This window comes from Vulpes vulpes, chromosome 16 (assembly GCF_048418805.1).
Source record: "Vulpes vulpes isolate BD-2025 chromosome 16, VulVul3, whole genome shotgun sequence".
Lineage (NCBI taxonomy): Eukaryota > Metazoa > Chordata > Mammalia > Carnivora > Canidae > Vulpes > Vulpes vulpes.
Window position 1 is genome coordinate 56,720,320 of NC_132795.1, and position 14,709 is coordinate 56,735,028.

At 48.1% G+C, this 14,709-nt stretch overlaps 1 protein-coding gene and 1 long non-coding RNA gene across 24 annotated transcripts in view; one reads left to right on the forward strand and one right to left on the reverse strand.

The window, feature by feature from the left end:
* Positions 1–1,549: 1,549 nt before the first annotated feature.
* Positions 1,550–8,776, reverse strand: LOC112929156 (uncharacterized). 2 transcript variants are annotated; one of them, XR_003236880.2, is made up of 4 exons: positions 5,715–8,776; positions 4,488–4,626; positions 1,797–2,028; positions 1,550–1,706 (listed from the first exon to the last, which is right to left on the reverse strand). It is a non-coding gene; the product is annotated as an uncharacterized lncRNA (long non-coding RNA). The 2 variants fall into 2 exon arrangements; XR_011997845.1 differs by having other exon boundaries at positions 4,488–8,776.
* Positions 8,777–9,382: 606 nt separating this feature from the next.
* RBFOX2 (RNA binding fox-1 homolog 2) overlaps positions 9,383–14,709 on the forward strand; it is a 276,323-nt gene continuing 270,996 nt past the window's right edge. For 20 of the 22 annotated variants that reach the window (XR_011997802.1, XR_011997801.1, XR_011997798.1 and 17 more), the window contains exon 1: positions 9,383–9,729. Coding sequence is in view for 15 of the 22 variants with exons in the window: in XM_072741453.1 (XP_072597554.1) it covers positions 9,541–9,729 (189 nt within the window). In the remaining 7 variants the exon portion in view is untranslated. The remainder of the gene's footprint in view (positions 9,730–14,709) is intronic. The other 2 variants (XM_072741460.1, XM_072741480.1) reach the window with 2 other exon arrangements.

Consider the following 14,709-nt stretch of genomic DNA (forward strand, 5'->3'; position numbering starts at 1 on the left):
TTGCCTCCTGCCACATACCTTAGCTGACTCCTAATAGTAGGAGTGATTTATCTGACTGGGGACTGGGGAAGAAAAACTGGACGTGGCTTGGCTCAGCACCGTCCTTACTCTTTCTTCAGATCTGCTTGACCCTGAGAGCAGGGGTTTCTGATTAGCTGTCTACCCCATGCAGCGAGGGGTCTGTCCCTGCAGGGACAGCTTGTGGTTTTCCAGCTATGCCAGTGGCTTGGTGGTTGAGCATGTCTCATTCAGAAGTGGAGATTCACAGCACATCCCTTTAGCTGTACACTCAAACCTTGTGTTTATCAGTAATAAATCAAACATTTTATTTCCTCTGTCTGTCTCTTGTGTCCATCTTTAAATTGGTTCCTGACCTGATAGGGAAGAGAGGTGCTATTTAGTGAGCCCCTGTTAGCCCCCAAAGTCTCTGCATGGTTCCATGAATAAAATGGCTTTTTTGGGGGGATGGCTAGGTGGCTCAGTTGGTTGAGCATCTGACTCTTGGTTTCAGCTCAAGTCATGATCTCAGGGTCCTGAGATGGAGCCTGGCATTAGGCTCTGGGCTGGGCATGGAGCCTGCTTAAGAGTCTTTCTCTCCTTCTCCCTCTGCCTCTCACCCTCTCCTCCCCAAAGGCTTTTTCCACCTTACTGGCTTTTGCCTGCCTTGCACTGTGGCATTTTTCATGCTCAGCTTCATTTTGTTTTTTGTTTTAAGATTTTATTCATTTGACAGAGCAAGAGAGCACACGCAGGGGGAGTAGCAGAGGGAGAGGGAGAAGCAGGCTCCCTGCTTAGTGTGGAGCTCCATCCCAGGACCCTGGGATCATGACCTGAGCCAAAGGCAGATGCTCAACCACTGAGCCCCCCAGGCGCCCCTCAGCTTCATATTGTACATTAACATCAATAACAAACAGCAATGGCAACTTTACTTGTGTGTTTACTCTGTGAGCGCGCAGAGGGCAACATCACAGGGGTTCTGGCTGAAAGCACTGTTAAGTCAGAAAAGTGGGAACAGGGAGAGGAACACGCCTATTTCTACCTTGCCTTTCACTGTTTTTTCCTTTTCTTTTCTTCATCTCTACATCCTTTGTTCTTCCCCATAAAACCTACAAGAGTCAACTTCCTGGGCTTAAACCAGAGTTGATAAGTTAAGGGATGCTGTATTCATTCAATCATTACTTAAAAAGCATCTCAGTATGGCAGGTATTATGTCAGGCTTGTTGAAAGAAGGGATCTGAGATGTTTGTTCCTGTTTCCTTTCTCATCACTCTCCTTTGACATCAGGCTTTGAATGTTATCCAAAGATAATACTTAGTATTTTCTTCAAATTGGTGTCATTTTATGCACCTTTAATTTCATAGGCTTTAATCAAAATGGTTACACTTCTGATTCCTAATCTCTGATCTTTTAAACATTCATTATGAGATAGAACAATATTTAGATATTTTCTCAGAATAAGTAGTATATAACCTGCTATAAAATACACACATACACACACACACACACACACAGACACACACACACACACACAGACACACACGGCCCAAACTTCAGTGGCTTAACACAATTCAGCTTTATTTCTTTCTTGTCTGTTGTTGGCAGGGCAGTGTCTTATATAAGCAGTTCTCCTCCAGTTGACAACTCATGCACCCAGGCTCCTTCCCTCTTGTGATGTCACTGTGTTTAGCTGGTGGCCTCCACAGCTACTGCATAGGGGGAAAGAGAGCCAGAGGGTCAGCAGGGATGTTTTCAGGGGCCAGGCCTGTAAGTGGCCTCTATCAGTTTTACTTACATACCGTTGGCCAGAATGTTGGCACACGTCTCCATCCCAACTGCAGAGGAGGCTAGGCACTGTCTCCCTGTGTTGGCAGGAAGAGGAAACGGTGCAGGGATGGTCTTTGCCTTTTTTTTTTTTTTTTTTTTTTTGCCTTTGAAATGTTAGCTCACATTCTCTCTTCCTCCTTCTGCAGGTACCTCCCACTATTCACACCTTCTCTTCCTTTCAGGAGTAAGACTGTTACAGTGGAACTGTAAAGAGAAAGAAGAGTCAGGACCGAGCTTTTGAATTTCAAAATAGACTTTTGAAACACATGGCTTGAGAAAAAAAGTCTCTGTGTTTCAAAAGTCTGGTCTCTTGAACTCCCATAGTCTAACCCTTCCATGACTCTGATCATGCAATCAATGCTCCATGCAACCTAGAGATTTTCCCCAGAATCAGAATCAGCCGGACCAGCGTTGCCTCCTCTCCCAGGAGAACAGAGATAGCAAGGGCTGAGTTGAGAGGTGAGCTGTCAAGGGGAACAGAGCTGCATCTCTGGAGGATCTCTGTCTCCTACCTCCTCCTCGAAGGAGCCCTAGGGAGGACACAGAGACACAGAGCTCTATGTGGGTGTGAATCTGTAGGGAGAGGAGGTCTATGCCTGCTGTCCCCATCAGAGACCCTGGATGGGGGGACACATTTGCAACAAGGGTATGAGGAGTACTGATGCCTCCTCAGGGTGTCTACAGAGCAGAGGCCAGAGACAGCCTCTCAGAGGTTCCCAAGATCCCAGAGCAGTGTGGGAACAATTAGAGTTTTCTGTGACCTTAGCAAAGGTGCGAAGCCTCAGACAGAGCCTTTCCTGGAGAGGCTCTGGGTCAGCGGCACTCTGGAAGAGCAGACAAGGCAGCTCAGTGGAGGCCAGCAGGATCAAGGTAGATGGCAGATAGGGACCTGGAGAAAGACACCTGAGTAGGTGCTGGTAGGGACAACGAAACAGAGGGCCAGGGGCTAATGCTCAGGTGGAAGGTAGGATCATGACAGTTAAGTTCTGTCTCAGAGAACAAAAAGTTAAGCATTTCCTGTTCCCTCTTCCTTAGAAGATTTGTACTCACCCAAACTAAACTACCCTAAAACATCCACAGAGACATGGGGAGGCTTGGAAGGGGCAGTGGACTTGGAGTATGGGGACCTTTGGCACCAACCATCAGGTGTGACCTTGAGTCTGTCCTTATACCTCTCTGGATCTCAGTTTTCTCATCTGTAAAATGAGATGTAATACTACCTGCATCAAGAATGTGTTGTGAGGCTTAAATACAAAAAAAAAAAAAAAAAAAGTGCCCCTAGTTCAGGGCCCAGCACATGTCAGGGGCTCTGTGAATAGCTGAACCCTCCCTGTCTTTCTCTCCTGAGATCATTCCCAATCTCAAAACACCTTACATCTCCACGGGAAAGACGGATCCATGAGGTTATGTATACTAGGGCCTGGGAAATAAAATAAAATGCCTTTCCCCACTCTGTAAGAAAGCAATACAAACCTAGGACAGAGCACAAAACAGACAATGGAAGCCCGGCTTGAGAGCAGGGTGGGGGTAGGGGCAGGGTGAGCATGGTGACTGCACTAAATGAAAAACAGCAACTCAATACCCTGCTATCATCCTTCATCAAACTACAGAAATAGAAACCAGACAAACACATTATGTGAAGGGCAAAAGGGTTGGCAAGGTTCTGGCCTATAGGAAAAACCCAGGTTCAATAATGCCATGAGCTGAGGGAGGTAGGGAAGTGAGGTCAAAGTCAATAGCGGCGTTTGTGTCAGAAAGGCTGGTTTGATAGTCCTAATGAGGCCTAAACATCACACGTCCCTCTTTTGCTGAACTCAGTTTCTCATTAGGCTCTGTATCTGCTCCCAGATCGGCCAGCCACATGGCAGGAGCTGCTTTCGCTTCCTCTGGCCGATGAATTATCAAGGGTATTCTCCGCCTTTCTTTTTTGGGAAAAGAAAGCTTTGGAGTAGAAAATACTCTCTTCTATTTATATCTTACCCTTCTCTCCCTGATTAGAGAGATGATAAATTTTGGGGAAGGACTCAGGCCCCAAGCTCTGTCTTTATTTAGAAGACTGCATGGTTAAGGCAGCGCTTCTAAGATCATCTGCTCTGCTCTGGGTCTTTATATGTTCTTTCAGGGGGGATGTGAGAGCTAAGGCTGGGTTTTTAAAATATTTTCAGGATTGTTGGAATAGCCACATGTTCGTGCCAAGCTCTATGCTCAGGGCTAGGGATGCAGAAATCAAGTAAGGGATTAAGAAAAGGCTCCTATTCTCAAAGAGTTTACAAATAACAAAGATTTAGACCACCAACTTGTCTGACTATTGTCGGTAACCCGAGTACTGGGTTTACAATAACTGGCATTTGATTAGACCTTTCATAAGACATCTTACAGCAGTCCCCCCTTATGCACTGGAGATACTTTCCAAGACCCCCTAGTGGATGCTTGAAACTGTGGCTAGTACTGAACTCTCTGTATACTATATATACTTTTTCTATTAGTACACATCTACAACAAAGTTTAATTTCTAAATCAGGCCTGGTAAGAGATTAACAACAATAAAAATAAAATAGAAAAATTATAACAATAAGTATAATGCAAGTTATATGACTGTAGTCTCTCTCTCTCTCTCTCTCTCTCTCTCTCTCTCTCAAAATATCTTATTGTCCTGTACTCACCCTTCTTGTAGTGATGGGAAATGATAACATGCCACTACAATGAGATGAAGTGTGGTGAAGTTTGAATGATGCAGGCGTTGCAATGTAGCATCTGACAAGTTATGAGAAAAGGGATCCTCTGCTTCCAGGTCGTGGGTACCTGAAATGGTGGAAGGCAAAGCCACAGATGGGGGGGAGGGGACTACACATTTCCTATGGACCCACAATAGCCCTGCGGCTAGGGGCTTAGGCACCCACTTAGCTCGGGCATCGACCTAGCTCTTCCAGTCTCAATGTGAGGACTATGGCCAGTACTGACTCTCCTCCCAGTGATATGACCCCAATTTCAGTGCTGTTACCTTCTAGACAAATGTTTCTCTTGGTGAACAGTACCTCATCCCTCTTAAGCCCTTGCAGACACAAAAGAATTTGCTTATTTTTTATCAGAACCCATATCCTGGGAAAACTCCTCCTCACTTTCAAAGACTCACATGAAACATAACATTCTCAATGAAGCTTATCCTCCCTCCCCCAGGCAGAAGGAGTTCCATCTTCCTATATGCTCCTAGAGCTGCTGGCACATATATTAATCATATTAATAAGGATAATAAGGGGGAATAATAGTAGTAAAGAGGTCTAAGTTACCATTTACTGAGTGTATCTATGAGCCAGGTGTCATGTTAAGTGCTTTGCATGCATTATTTAATGCTCAAAAGAACCCCAGGGGGGGAGATACTATTATTATTCTCAGTTTATAGATTATATGAATTGGGAGTTAAGTTTGGCTGCAGGTAGCAACCTGTTCACAGCGGCTTAACCAAACAGGAACTTACTTTGCTCAAATAATAATAAATTAGAGGTAGATGGGCTAAGGCTGCTATGGCAGCTCCATAATATTCTTAGCATGTGGCTTTTGTCACTGTGGAGATAAGACATCTGCTGTTTTCCAATTTGTGTTCCAGGAAGAAGGAAGGGTAAACAGCAAAGGATGAAGGGCAAAGAACCTTTTTTTTTTTTTTCTTTTTTTTGAGGCTTTGTCTTCTTAGTTGGGAAGGGACAACACCCCTTACCTACATTTCACTGGCCGGAGTGGTGTTACATGGTCACCCTTAGCTAGCAGGAGCCTGAGAATTCAACTTTTTTTTTTTTTCTTTCCTTTTTTAAAGCTAAGCAGATTTTTGCTCTGAACAAAGTTGGAGTTCTGCTAGTAAGGAAGGAGAGGAGGATGGATATTGGATTAGGACCTACCATGCTTGTCACAGAAATGAAGAAACTTGGCATCTGAGACGCCAAGGATCTTGTCCAAGTTCAGATATGTGGCCAAGGCAGATGCCAATCTATGTCTGTTTGATACCAGAGACCATATCCTTGACTGCTGTGAGAGAGGACTTCCTTATCATGATGTGTTACAGTTGTCTTTCTGTTTGTTCATCCCTTCTTCCCCAGCATGTGAGCTCCTTGATATCAGGAATCAATTCTGCTCATCTTGGTATCCTAGACTCTTGCCCATATTTGTTAAATGGATAAATGAACAAATGTTAGGACTTTAGTAGTTTCTGCAGCTAAAAATTCTTTCCAGGAAAAGATTCTTTAATTGTCCTCATCCTCTGTAATGTATTATAATCTGTTTCCAAACAGGTAGCTGTAGATGTATATGCAAGAAATGAATCTGGTCTTTGTGTCACTGTAGGCGCCTCTGGCCTCTTCTACTAGTTACAGGCTTCTAGTCTCTCTCTCCCTAAATGCTTATTTACAGGGCAGGGTCCAATTTCTCTTTGTTCTGTCTGGTCATTCAAACATTCCTATACTACACCACTCTTTTTCTTAGGGACGTGTGTGCTACTTGAATAACACTAATTTGAGTCACAAGCAGCCCTGATCCCAAATCTCATTTCTTGCTGGGTCATGGAACAGGCCAGGAAGATTCTAGCATCATTTAGATTCCAGTACTTTGGCAAGGCAGGTACAGAGGGAATGAGAATTTTTAAGAAGCCAGTTTGGAAGGTAAAATTTTCAGAAAGCCAACCACTTGTCCCTAGGTTTAAAAAAAAAAAAAAAAAAGTTGTTCCACAGGCCATGAAATATCCTAATTTTTCTTCAGAGCTATAACACTTAGTTGGACAGGCTCAAGCCCCATCAGCTGTGGGGGGTATTGCCAATAGGGATCCTTGACTTAGGTTGGGGTTGCCTATCTCAGCTCAAGAATAGGCCATAGGCATTTGGATTTCCAGTTTAATGGAATATTTAATACTGCCCAAGTAGCAGTATTAAGTGATGCTGGGCTTCTCTTTCCAGCCCCATGGGCCCCTGGCCAGTAGCTTACAATCACTAAACAAATTGGATGATAAATATTTACTGCTTGTTAAGCAGTCACTATATGTTAGGCACTGCGCTAAGTGCTTTATTTTGTCTTATTTAATCCTTAGAACAACACTGCGACTGTTATTGTCATCTTACAAACAAGGAATATAAGGCTTGATGAAAATGATTTGCCCAACACAGCGGTTGCACCAAGGGGTGATTTGGGGAACTCTGTCTGCCTATCTTAATCTCTAGCAGCCACAAAGAAACTATCTTATGTAAATTAAAAAACCCATAGTAGTGATACTGATAGTCTTTGATCTTGATCATGAACTTTTTTCACTCTCATTTAAAATGTGAATAAAATGATGATGGTAATAGTAATAATAATAATAGCTAACACTGAGTACTTACTGTGGGGCAATTTGTTTGAAGTTCTTAATGTGTGATAACTCCTTTAAGCCTCACAATAATCCCTTGAGGGAGGTACTATTAATATTCTTAATTTTTGGATGAAGAAAGTGAGGCATAGAGAGGCTAGGCAGTTTTTACAATGCAAACATGACTTATAAGTGGCAGAGCTAAAATTTGGCTATTTTTATTGATGATCTATAACACAGCTTAGGTTAAAAAAAAAATATGCTTGCTATGAAAACTCTGCTTCAAGACAATCCCTTTAGTCCTCCTTTCCAAGCAATGTGCGGGCTCTAAATCCCTTCTGTATAGAAATTCTTAAGTCATTACTGGCTCAGCATCACAAGCATAGTAGGTGGTGAAGCTTGGATTCAAATTTGTGTTGGTCTGACTCCAAAGCAGGGATCTTTACCACTGTACTATTTCAGAACCGGCCAGATTAAACCCAAGTTCAAAGGACAAATCATAGACCCAAATGGAAATGACCTTACAAATCATCTAACGCAGGGTTTCTCCACCTCAATATTATTGACATTTTGGGCTGGATAACTGTTCACAGCAGCATATTGCACAGTGTTCCTGGCCTCTCTACCCACTAGATTATCAGGATCACTCCCCTCATCCCTCAGTTGTAACAAACAAATATGTCTCCAGATGTTGACAAATGTCCTGGGACGGAGGAGAAGGGGCAAAATCGCCCCGGTTGCCAACCACTGATCCAAACCATCTCCTTATTTTACAAATGGTGGAGTGGGGGTCCAAAGAGATGAAATCAGTTGGTTAAGCTAGTTAGCAGAATCCAGGTCATTCACAAAGCATCACCATACCCCTATAATGTACAGAGCATACGTGGAACTCAGAGGAAGTAGATGCCCTCTTGGTCCTTACAGTCTGGTAGGATAGAAAAACTATTGCACATTTATCTCCAATCGCACAACGCTGAGAAGCAATAAAGTGTTGCACAGACAGCAAGGCGCAGAGGAGGAGAATATGATCTGGTGCCTGAGCTCTGGATCCGCCAGTATTTAGATACAGGACTTAACTAAGCTTTAGGTCCATCATCAATGAAATGGAGATTCTGGTTATTTACTCTGCTTATGCCAACAGCTTTGAAAGGGTCCGTGAACACCTTGTGCGAACTGTAAAGCTCTCTCTCTTTAAAGACTTTTATTTATTTATTCATGAGACACACACACACACACACACACAGAGAGAGAGAGAGAGAGAGAGAGAGGCACAGGCAGCGGGAGAAGCGGGCTTCCTACGGAGAGCCCGAGGCAGGACTCGATCTTGGGATCCGGGGTCACGCCCTGCGCCGAAGGCAGACGCTCACCCGCTGAGCCACCCACCCCGGCGTCGCTGTAAAGCTCTTACGAGCACCGGGTGTTATTAAGATGACCAGGAAAGCGATAACAGTAATTCTTAAAGTGTTTCAGAACCGCAGAGAGCCCTGGAGCGGTGGCTTCATTCCTGGACCGTCCGGGTCGAGATCCCTTTCTTCAGCGAGCCCTCCTCCTCCACGGAGCGCCTCCTTCCCCGCCCGGAACCAAGGCGGCTACCTGGGCGGCCTCAGGTCGCCGCGCCGCACCGCCCGCCCTCCCGGGCGCTCGGCCACTCAAGCCCCGCCCCCCGGGCCGTGGCCCCGCCCCCTCCGCGCAGGCCCCGCCCCCCCCGCGCGGGCCGGCACGCCCGCGGCACCGCGCCTCCAGGACTGGCCGTCGCCCGGGCCGGAGATTCCCGAGCTCCCCCGATCTCCTCCCGGCCTCCCTCGGACGCCCGGAGCGGAGGCGGCGGAGATTGCCGAGGGGCGCTGGCCCCGCCCCCGCCGCCGCCGCCGCCGCCGCCGCCGCTGCCGCCGGCGCCCCCGCCCCGCCACGGCCTCCCGCGCGGGCTGCAGTCCCAGCGCTCGGTCCCTCCCTCCTCCTTTCTCTGCGCCCGCCTTCCCGGGGCTGCCACAGTGGCGGGTCGGCGGCTCCCGGCCAGTCAGCTCGTCCCGGCCCGGCGGGTGGCGAGGGGCGGTGTGAAGGAGCGGGCGCGGGCCGGCGGGCGAGCTCCGTGAGCGCGAGAGGCGGGGCGCGGCGGGCCGGGCCGGGCCGGGCCGGGCCGGGCCGGGGGCGCGTGTGCGAGCGCGGGGCCCCGAGCGCCGGGCCGCCGCGGAGCGCCGAGCCGCGAGCCGCGAGCCGCCGAGCCGCCGAGCCGCCGAGCCGCCGAGGGGCGCCGGGCCCGCGCGCACGCACACGCACGCACGCGGGGGCGGGGAGGCGCGCGCCCGCCTGTCGCGACAGTCGGGGCCGAGGCCCAGGGGGAGGTGGCCTGTCGCGGGTCGCCCGGCTCCCGGAGGCGAGGGGGGCGCGGGCGGATGGCGGAAGGCGCCCAGCCGCAGCAGCCGCCGCAGCTCGGGCCCGGCGCCGCTGCCCGGGGGATGAAGCGGGAGTCGGAGCTGGAGCTGCCGGCGCCCGGAGGGGGAGGAGACGGAGCCGAGCCCGGCCTGAGCAAGCGGCCGCGCACCGAGGAGGCGGCGGCCGACGGCGGCGGCGGCGGGATGCAGGTGACCGCGCGGGACGGCGCCCCGGGACGGCGGGGGCCGGGACGGCGGGGCGCGGGGGGGCCGGGACGGCGGGGCGCGGGGGGCCGCGTGGAGGTGGGAGGCGGCCGGCCGGGGCCTGCGGCGGCGGGGCGGGGGCGCGGGGGCTCGGGGGCCCGGCGGCCGAGCGGGTTCGGGCGGGGATCGAACGCGGTCGAGGCGGGTTCCAGGTCTCGGCCCCTTCCCGGGCTCCCCGGGCTGCAGTGGGAGCCGGGGGTCCTGGCTCAGTTGCCCAGGGGGCCGCCGCGGGGCGTCGAGGGCCGGGCAGCGCTCGGCGCACGCGGGGCCGGGGCCGGGGCCGGGGCCGGGGCCGGGGCGGGGCCGCGGGGGCGACCAGGCTCCTCGAGGGCCCGGGGGATGCGGCTCAGCTCGTGGGCGGCGAGAGGCGCGGGCAGCCGGGCGGTGGGTGGGCACCGTGCCGCCGGGGTCCGCAGCCCCGCGAGCCGAGCGCGCCCGCCCCGCCCCGCCCCGCCCCGGCCCGGCCCGCCCCGGCCCGCCTCGGCCCGCCTCGCCAGTCGCTTCCAACGCGGGCGAGGACCCCCAGCCGCTGCCCAACGTCCCGGGGCGCCGGACAAGGCTCCTAGGGCCGTTGGGAGGCCGGGTTCGGAGTTGTGGACTCAAGGACGAGCTGGCTGATCGCGGAGGGAGTGGGAAACGTAGTGGTGTCAGTTGACTCCGTAGTTCCAGCAGGAGCTGAAACCTTCGGACCTTTTAGCATCTGGTCTCTGTTCTGAAAATAACTCGCTGTGAAATGGTGGAGCTCACCTACCCGTTGTTTACACATCTGCCCAATTCTCTTAGAATCGTAGAATGTTAGAGATGGAAGGGACCAGAGACATCATCTTTTCCAGAAGTTCTTGACCTGGATGGACTCGGAAGACTCTTAGGCAGAACCGTTTACGTGCACTTTTTGGTGTGTGCGGGGGAAGTCAATTGTTTTCCTCTTTGTGTTTTTTTTTTTGGGGGGTGGGGTGGGGGTGGGGGGGAGTGTCCAAGCCTAAAATGTTTTAGCCACCACATTTTGTAGATGGGGAGTCAGAGGTCCAGAGAAGACTAGTGACTTGCCTAAGGCCACCCAGTTAGCTTGTAGCAAAACTAGAACTAGAAGCCTCCTCTTCTAATTCCTATTCCTGTGCTCTCTCCATTACACCACTCTTGGAAATCCCTGCAGTGCTAAAAGACTTCCTGTGCTCTGCTCCCTGCTTTTCAAGGCTCTGCCCGACTTCCTGTGTTAGAGACCGAGCTGTATTTGAGCCTGGCATGTTTGCTGTGTGCTTACGGGTCTCCCTCTGCAGAGGCCGCTCAGTTACTTGTGTTGATTTGGATAAAGTGACCCTCTTGCTGTTTGTTTTTGAATTCTTTTGTTTTGTTTGCCTGCTTTTGTTCTCCATTAGAACTGTGTCAGGCAGAGGGATTGTGAGAAGTAAAAGCTCAGGGCCATGGAAAAAATACCAAGGAACATGGGGAGACTTCAGGTGAGGTGGATTAACGTGAGCTGATCTGAAGGGGTGACTGGATGTGGGTGCTGGTGAGCGCGGCCTCCGCTTGGTGTGTGCCTACATTCGTGTGGGTCTGTGTTCATTCATTGTTTCTGTCAATCACTGTTAACTCTAAGGCTTCCCCCCTCCCTTTCCTCTGCTTTCCCCCGTGGGGCCCATTATTTGCTGGTTGGCTTCAAACTGGCTAAGGATAGTAGTATCTGGAAATGGAGCATCGCATAGGGACTTTGGAGTATGCAGAGGAAGGAGTTGGATTAGGCTCTTTGGGTACAAATGGGCAATTTAGAACTATGGCACAGAGAATCTTTTTTTCACTCTGTGCATTTGTGGATCTTTATTTTTCAGGTCATGCATTATCATTGCTGTAGTTCTGACACACCATGTCACACAGGTGTTCAGATCATCATTAATCTAGCCCTCTGCCTTCAACTAGCTGTACACTTCGGGGAAAATCCCTGCTTTTTTTTTGGGGGGGGGGGGGGCTCTGTGTCCTTAGTTGTAAAAGAAAAGGCTTGTACACGATTATTTCTAAATTATCTCTAAAAAAAAAAAAAAAAAAAAAAGCATCAGATTCCTTCACCTGAAGGTGTACTTGGTGTTTCTAGACTGGGTGGAGAAGACAAAACTGGGTGAGAAAAAAAAAAAAAAAAAAAAGAGTGCACGTGTGAGTGTGGGTGTATGTGTGGTTTTGTGTGTATGTGTGTAAGTTTCAGAGGAACAGGAGCAGAGATACCCTAGGGTGGATGCATGTTACAAGTCATTGCATAATTTAGAGCCAAAGTATGCAGAGGATTTGTGCTAGATGAAGGGGAAGGTCATTCCTGAAATGGTCAAGGGAGGCTTTATGGGAAAGCTGAAATTTGAGGTATAATCTGAGTAAAGGAGAAGTAATGTTCCTGAAAAGATAGAATCTAACATTCAGTGACCCACACTTGTAGCACTTTGCTGTATCATTGTGATAATAATAATTATTATTTAATACTCATTTAGCTAATATTGATATTTAATACTCATTTAACTAATGTTTATTGAGCAGCTGCTATGTGCCAGGCTCTTTTTTAGAGCCTAGGACACACGGCAATAAACAAAGACTCTGCTCTCATGTAATAATAATCTCGTGGAAAGAGACGGTAAACAAATCAACAACTGTTATTATGGGGTGGTAAGTGCCAAAAAGTAAAATAAAGCAGAGGGAGGGATGGAGAGTGAAGAAGATGGTCAGGGAAGGCCTCTCTGATAGGTGGGTTTAGAATGAAGTGAAGGGAAGGGATGGACCATTCAGATACTTGATGGAAAGGGGTCCAGGTGGAGGAACTGTGGGTGCAGGGCCATTGAGAAAGAAGTGCACTTGAGAAGAAGAGGCCAGTGGAGCTGGAGCAGGAGGAGCAGGGGAAAGGTAGTCTTAGAAGGTGATTGTGGTTGTGTGGAAATGTCTGTAGGCCCAATACAGATACACACTTAAAAAACCTAGAGTAGCCAACCCTTTTAGTATATGGTGTGTGTGAAAAAAATAGTATATTTTTTTTCTTATAGCTTAACACAAATGGAATTTTTCTGAGGCCATATCCTGAGCCATAGCTCCTTCCAGGAAGCCTTCCCTCATGACTTAGTTCACACCAGTCAGGCTCTCCTCTGGCCTCCTGTTGCATTGATGCTTAATTATGTATCATCTTGTGTTGTCCCTTGTTTTATTCTTATTTCCCTAGTGAGACTGTAAGCTTCTAGAAGATGGGAACTATATTTTCTTTGTTCTGTCTTTTGTTTTGGGTACATAGTAAGTGCTCGGTGCCTTGTGAAGTTGAAATTTATGTTTTACAAATGATTAAGGGATGGAAAAAGTCATGGAATTCAGGAGTGAGAGTTCGTTTATGAAATTCCTGAGTCTTCTGAGTGTCAAAGGATTATTATTATTATTATTATTATTATTTTTTTTTTTTTTTTACAGAAAGAAGTCCTTTACTGGGGTTAAATTTCCAAGGCTGCTTACTAAATGTAACTACAACTTGAAGCTGTAGATTCCAAAGCTGGACTCTGTTGAGTTACAGCCAGGAAGCTTTGGGAGTAAATCATTACTTCCCAAAGTGGGGTAGAGAGGACATAAGAGAGCCTGTGGTGCTTATGTTATAATCATTCTGCTAAGTAGGAACCATGCTAAGTAGGGAGAGAGGAAGGATTGTACTTTTCAAGGGCAGTATTCAGAAGCTTTATGTGGACAGAAGAGGAGTTAGTACAGCTCTGGAAACAGTATAGGAATAGAGAACCCTGAGTGGGGGGGGAGGGAAGAGACATTCAACCTGAAAATTGAAATATGATTTGAGAAATGTGGTTAGTTGTTAAAGAGGGTGCTGGAAATACTGTACTCCAGCCTGGTGGAAAGCTAAATGAGTAACGGGTATAGGTATAGGTATATCATTTCACTATGTAAGCAAGTCTGATATGTGTGAAACTTGGGCTTTATAAAACATACTGGTGAGTGAATGCTTTCGGTCATCTCTTGTAGTGACTATAAACAATCTGACGAACAAAAATACAGTTTTGTGTAACTTTCTAGGAATTTAGCTGCTGTATAAATAAAGCAAGGAGCACCTTAATTATTCCTGACAGCTTTCAGCAAAATTCTTTATGGCAGTGAAATATTGGCGTGTGATTATTATATGGCCAGCTAACTGCTTCTGACCATTGAATCATAAATCTGGTATAGTGAAATGGACTCGGCCATTGTTCATATTAGTGGTTGATTCTGGTAGTAGGAAAGCTTTTTTTCTGGTCTTAGGGCAGGGGTTCCAGGTAGCCTATGATTGCTATGTGTTGCTACATCCCTTGTAATAGTCTGTCTTTCCATTTGCTTGTTTCTGGGTTTCTTTTCTCCTAGGTGGATGTCTCATTGGACTTCTGTTGGGTGTTTGCTGCTGATGCTGTACATGGTGCTACCATTTGAATAGAGCTATAAAAATAATGTGCTTTCTTTTTTTAAAAAAAAAAAAAAAATTTCTTAGAGAGGGCACTAGAGCACTGGTGGGGGCAGAGGGAAGGGAGAGGCAAGCTTCCCGCTGAGCAGAGAGCCTGCCGTGGGGCTCCATCCCAGAACACTGGGATCATGACCCAAGCCATAGGCAGACGCTTCACCAGTTGAGCCACCCAGGTGCTCCAATAATGTGCTTTTCTTCCCAGTAATTTCATGATTGATGTCTCACAGAAATTGAATTTTTCATTTCTCCTTGTCGTAGTCTCCTCAAACACCATAACAAAATAACCAAAGTCTGGGTGGCTTAAACAACAGAAATTTATTTCTTTTTTATTTTTTATTTTATTTATTTATTTATTTATGATAGTCACAGAGAGAGAGAGAGAGAGAGGCAGAGACACAGGCGGAGGGAGAAGCAGGCTCCATGCACCGGGAGCCTGATGTGGGATTCGATCCCGGGTCTCCAGGATCGCGCCCTGG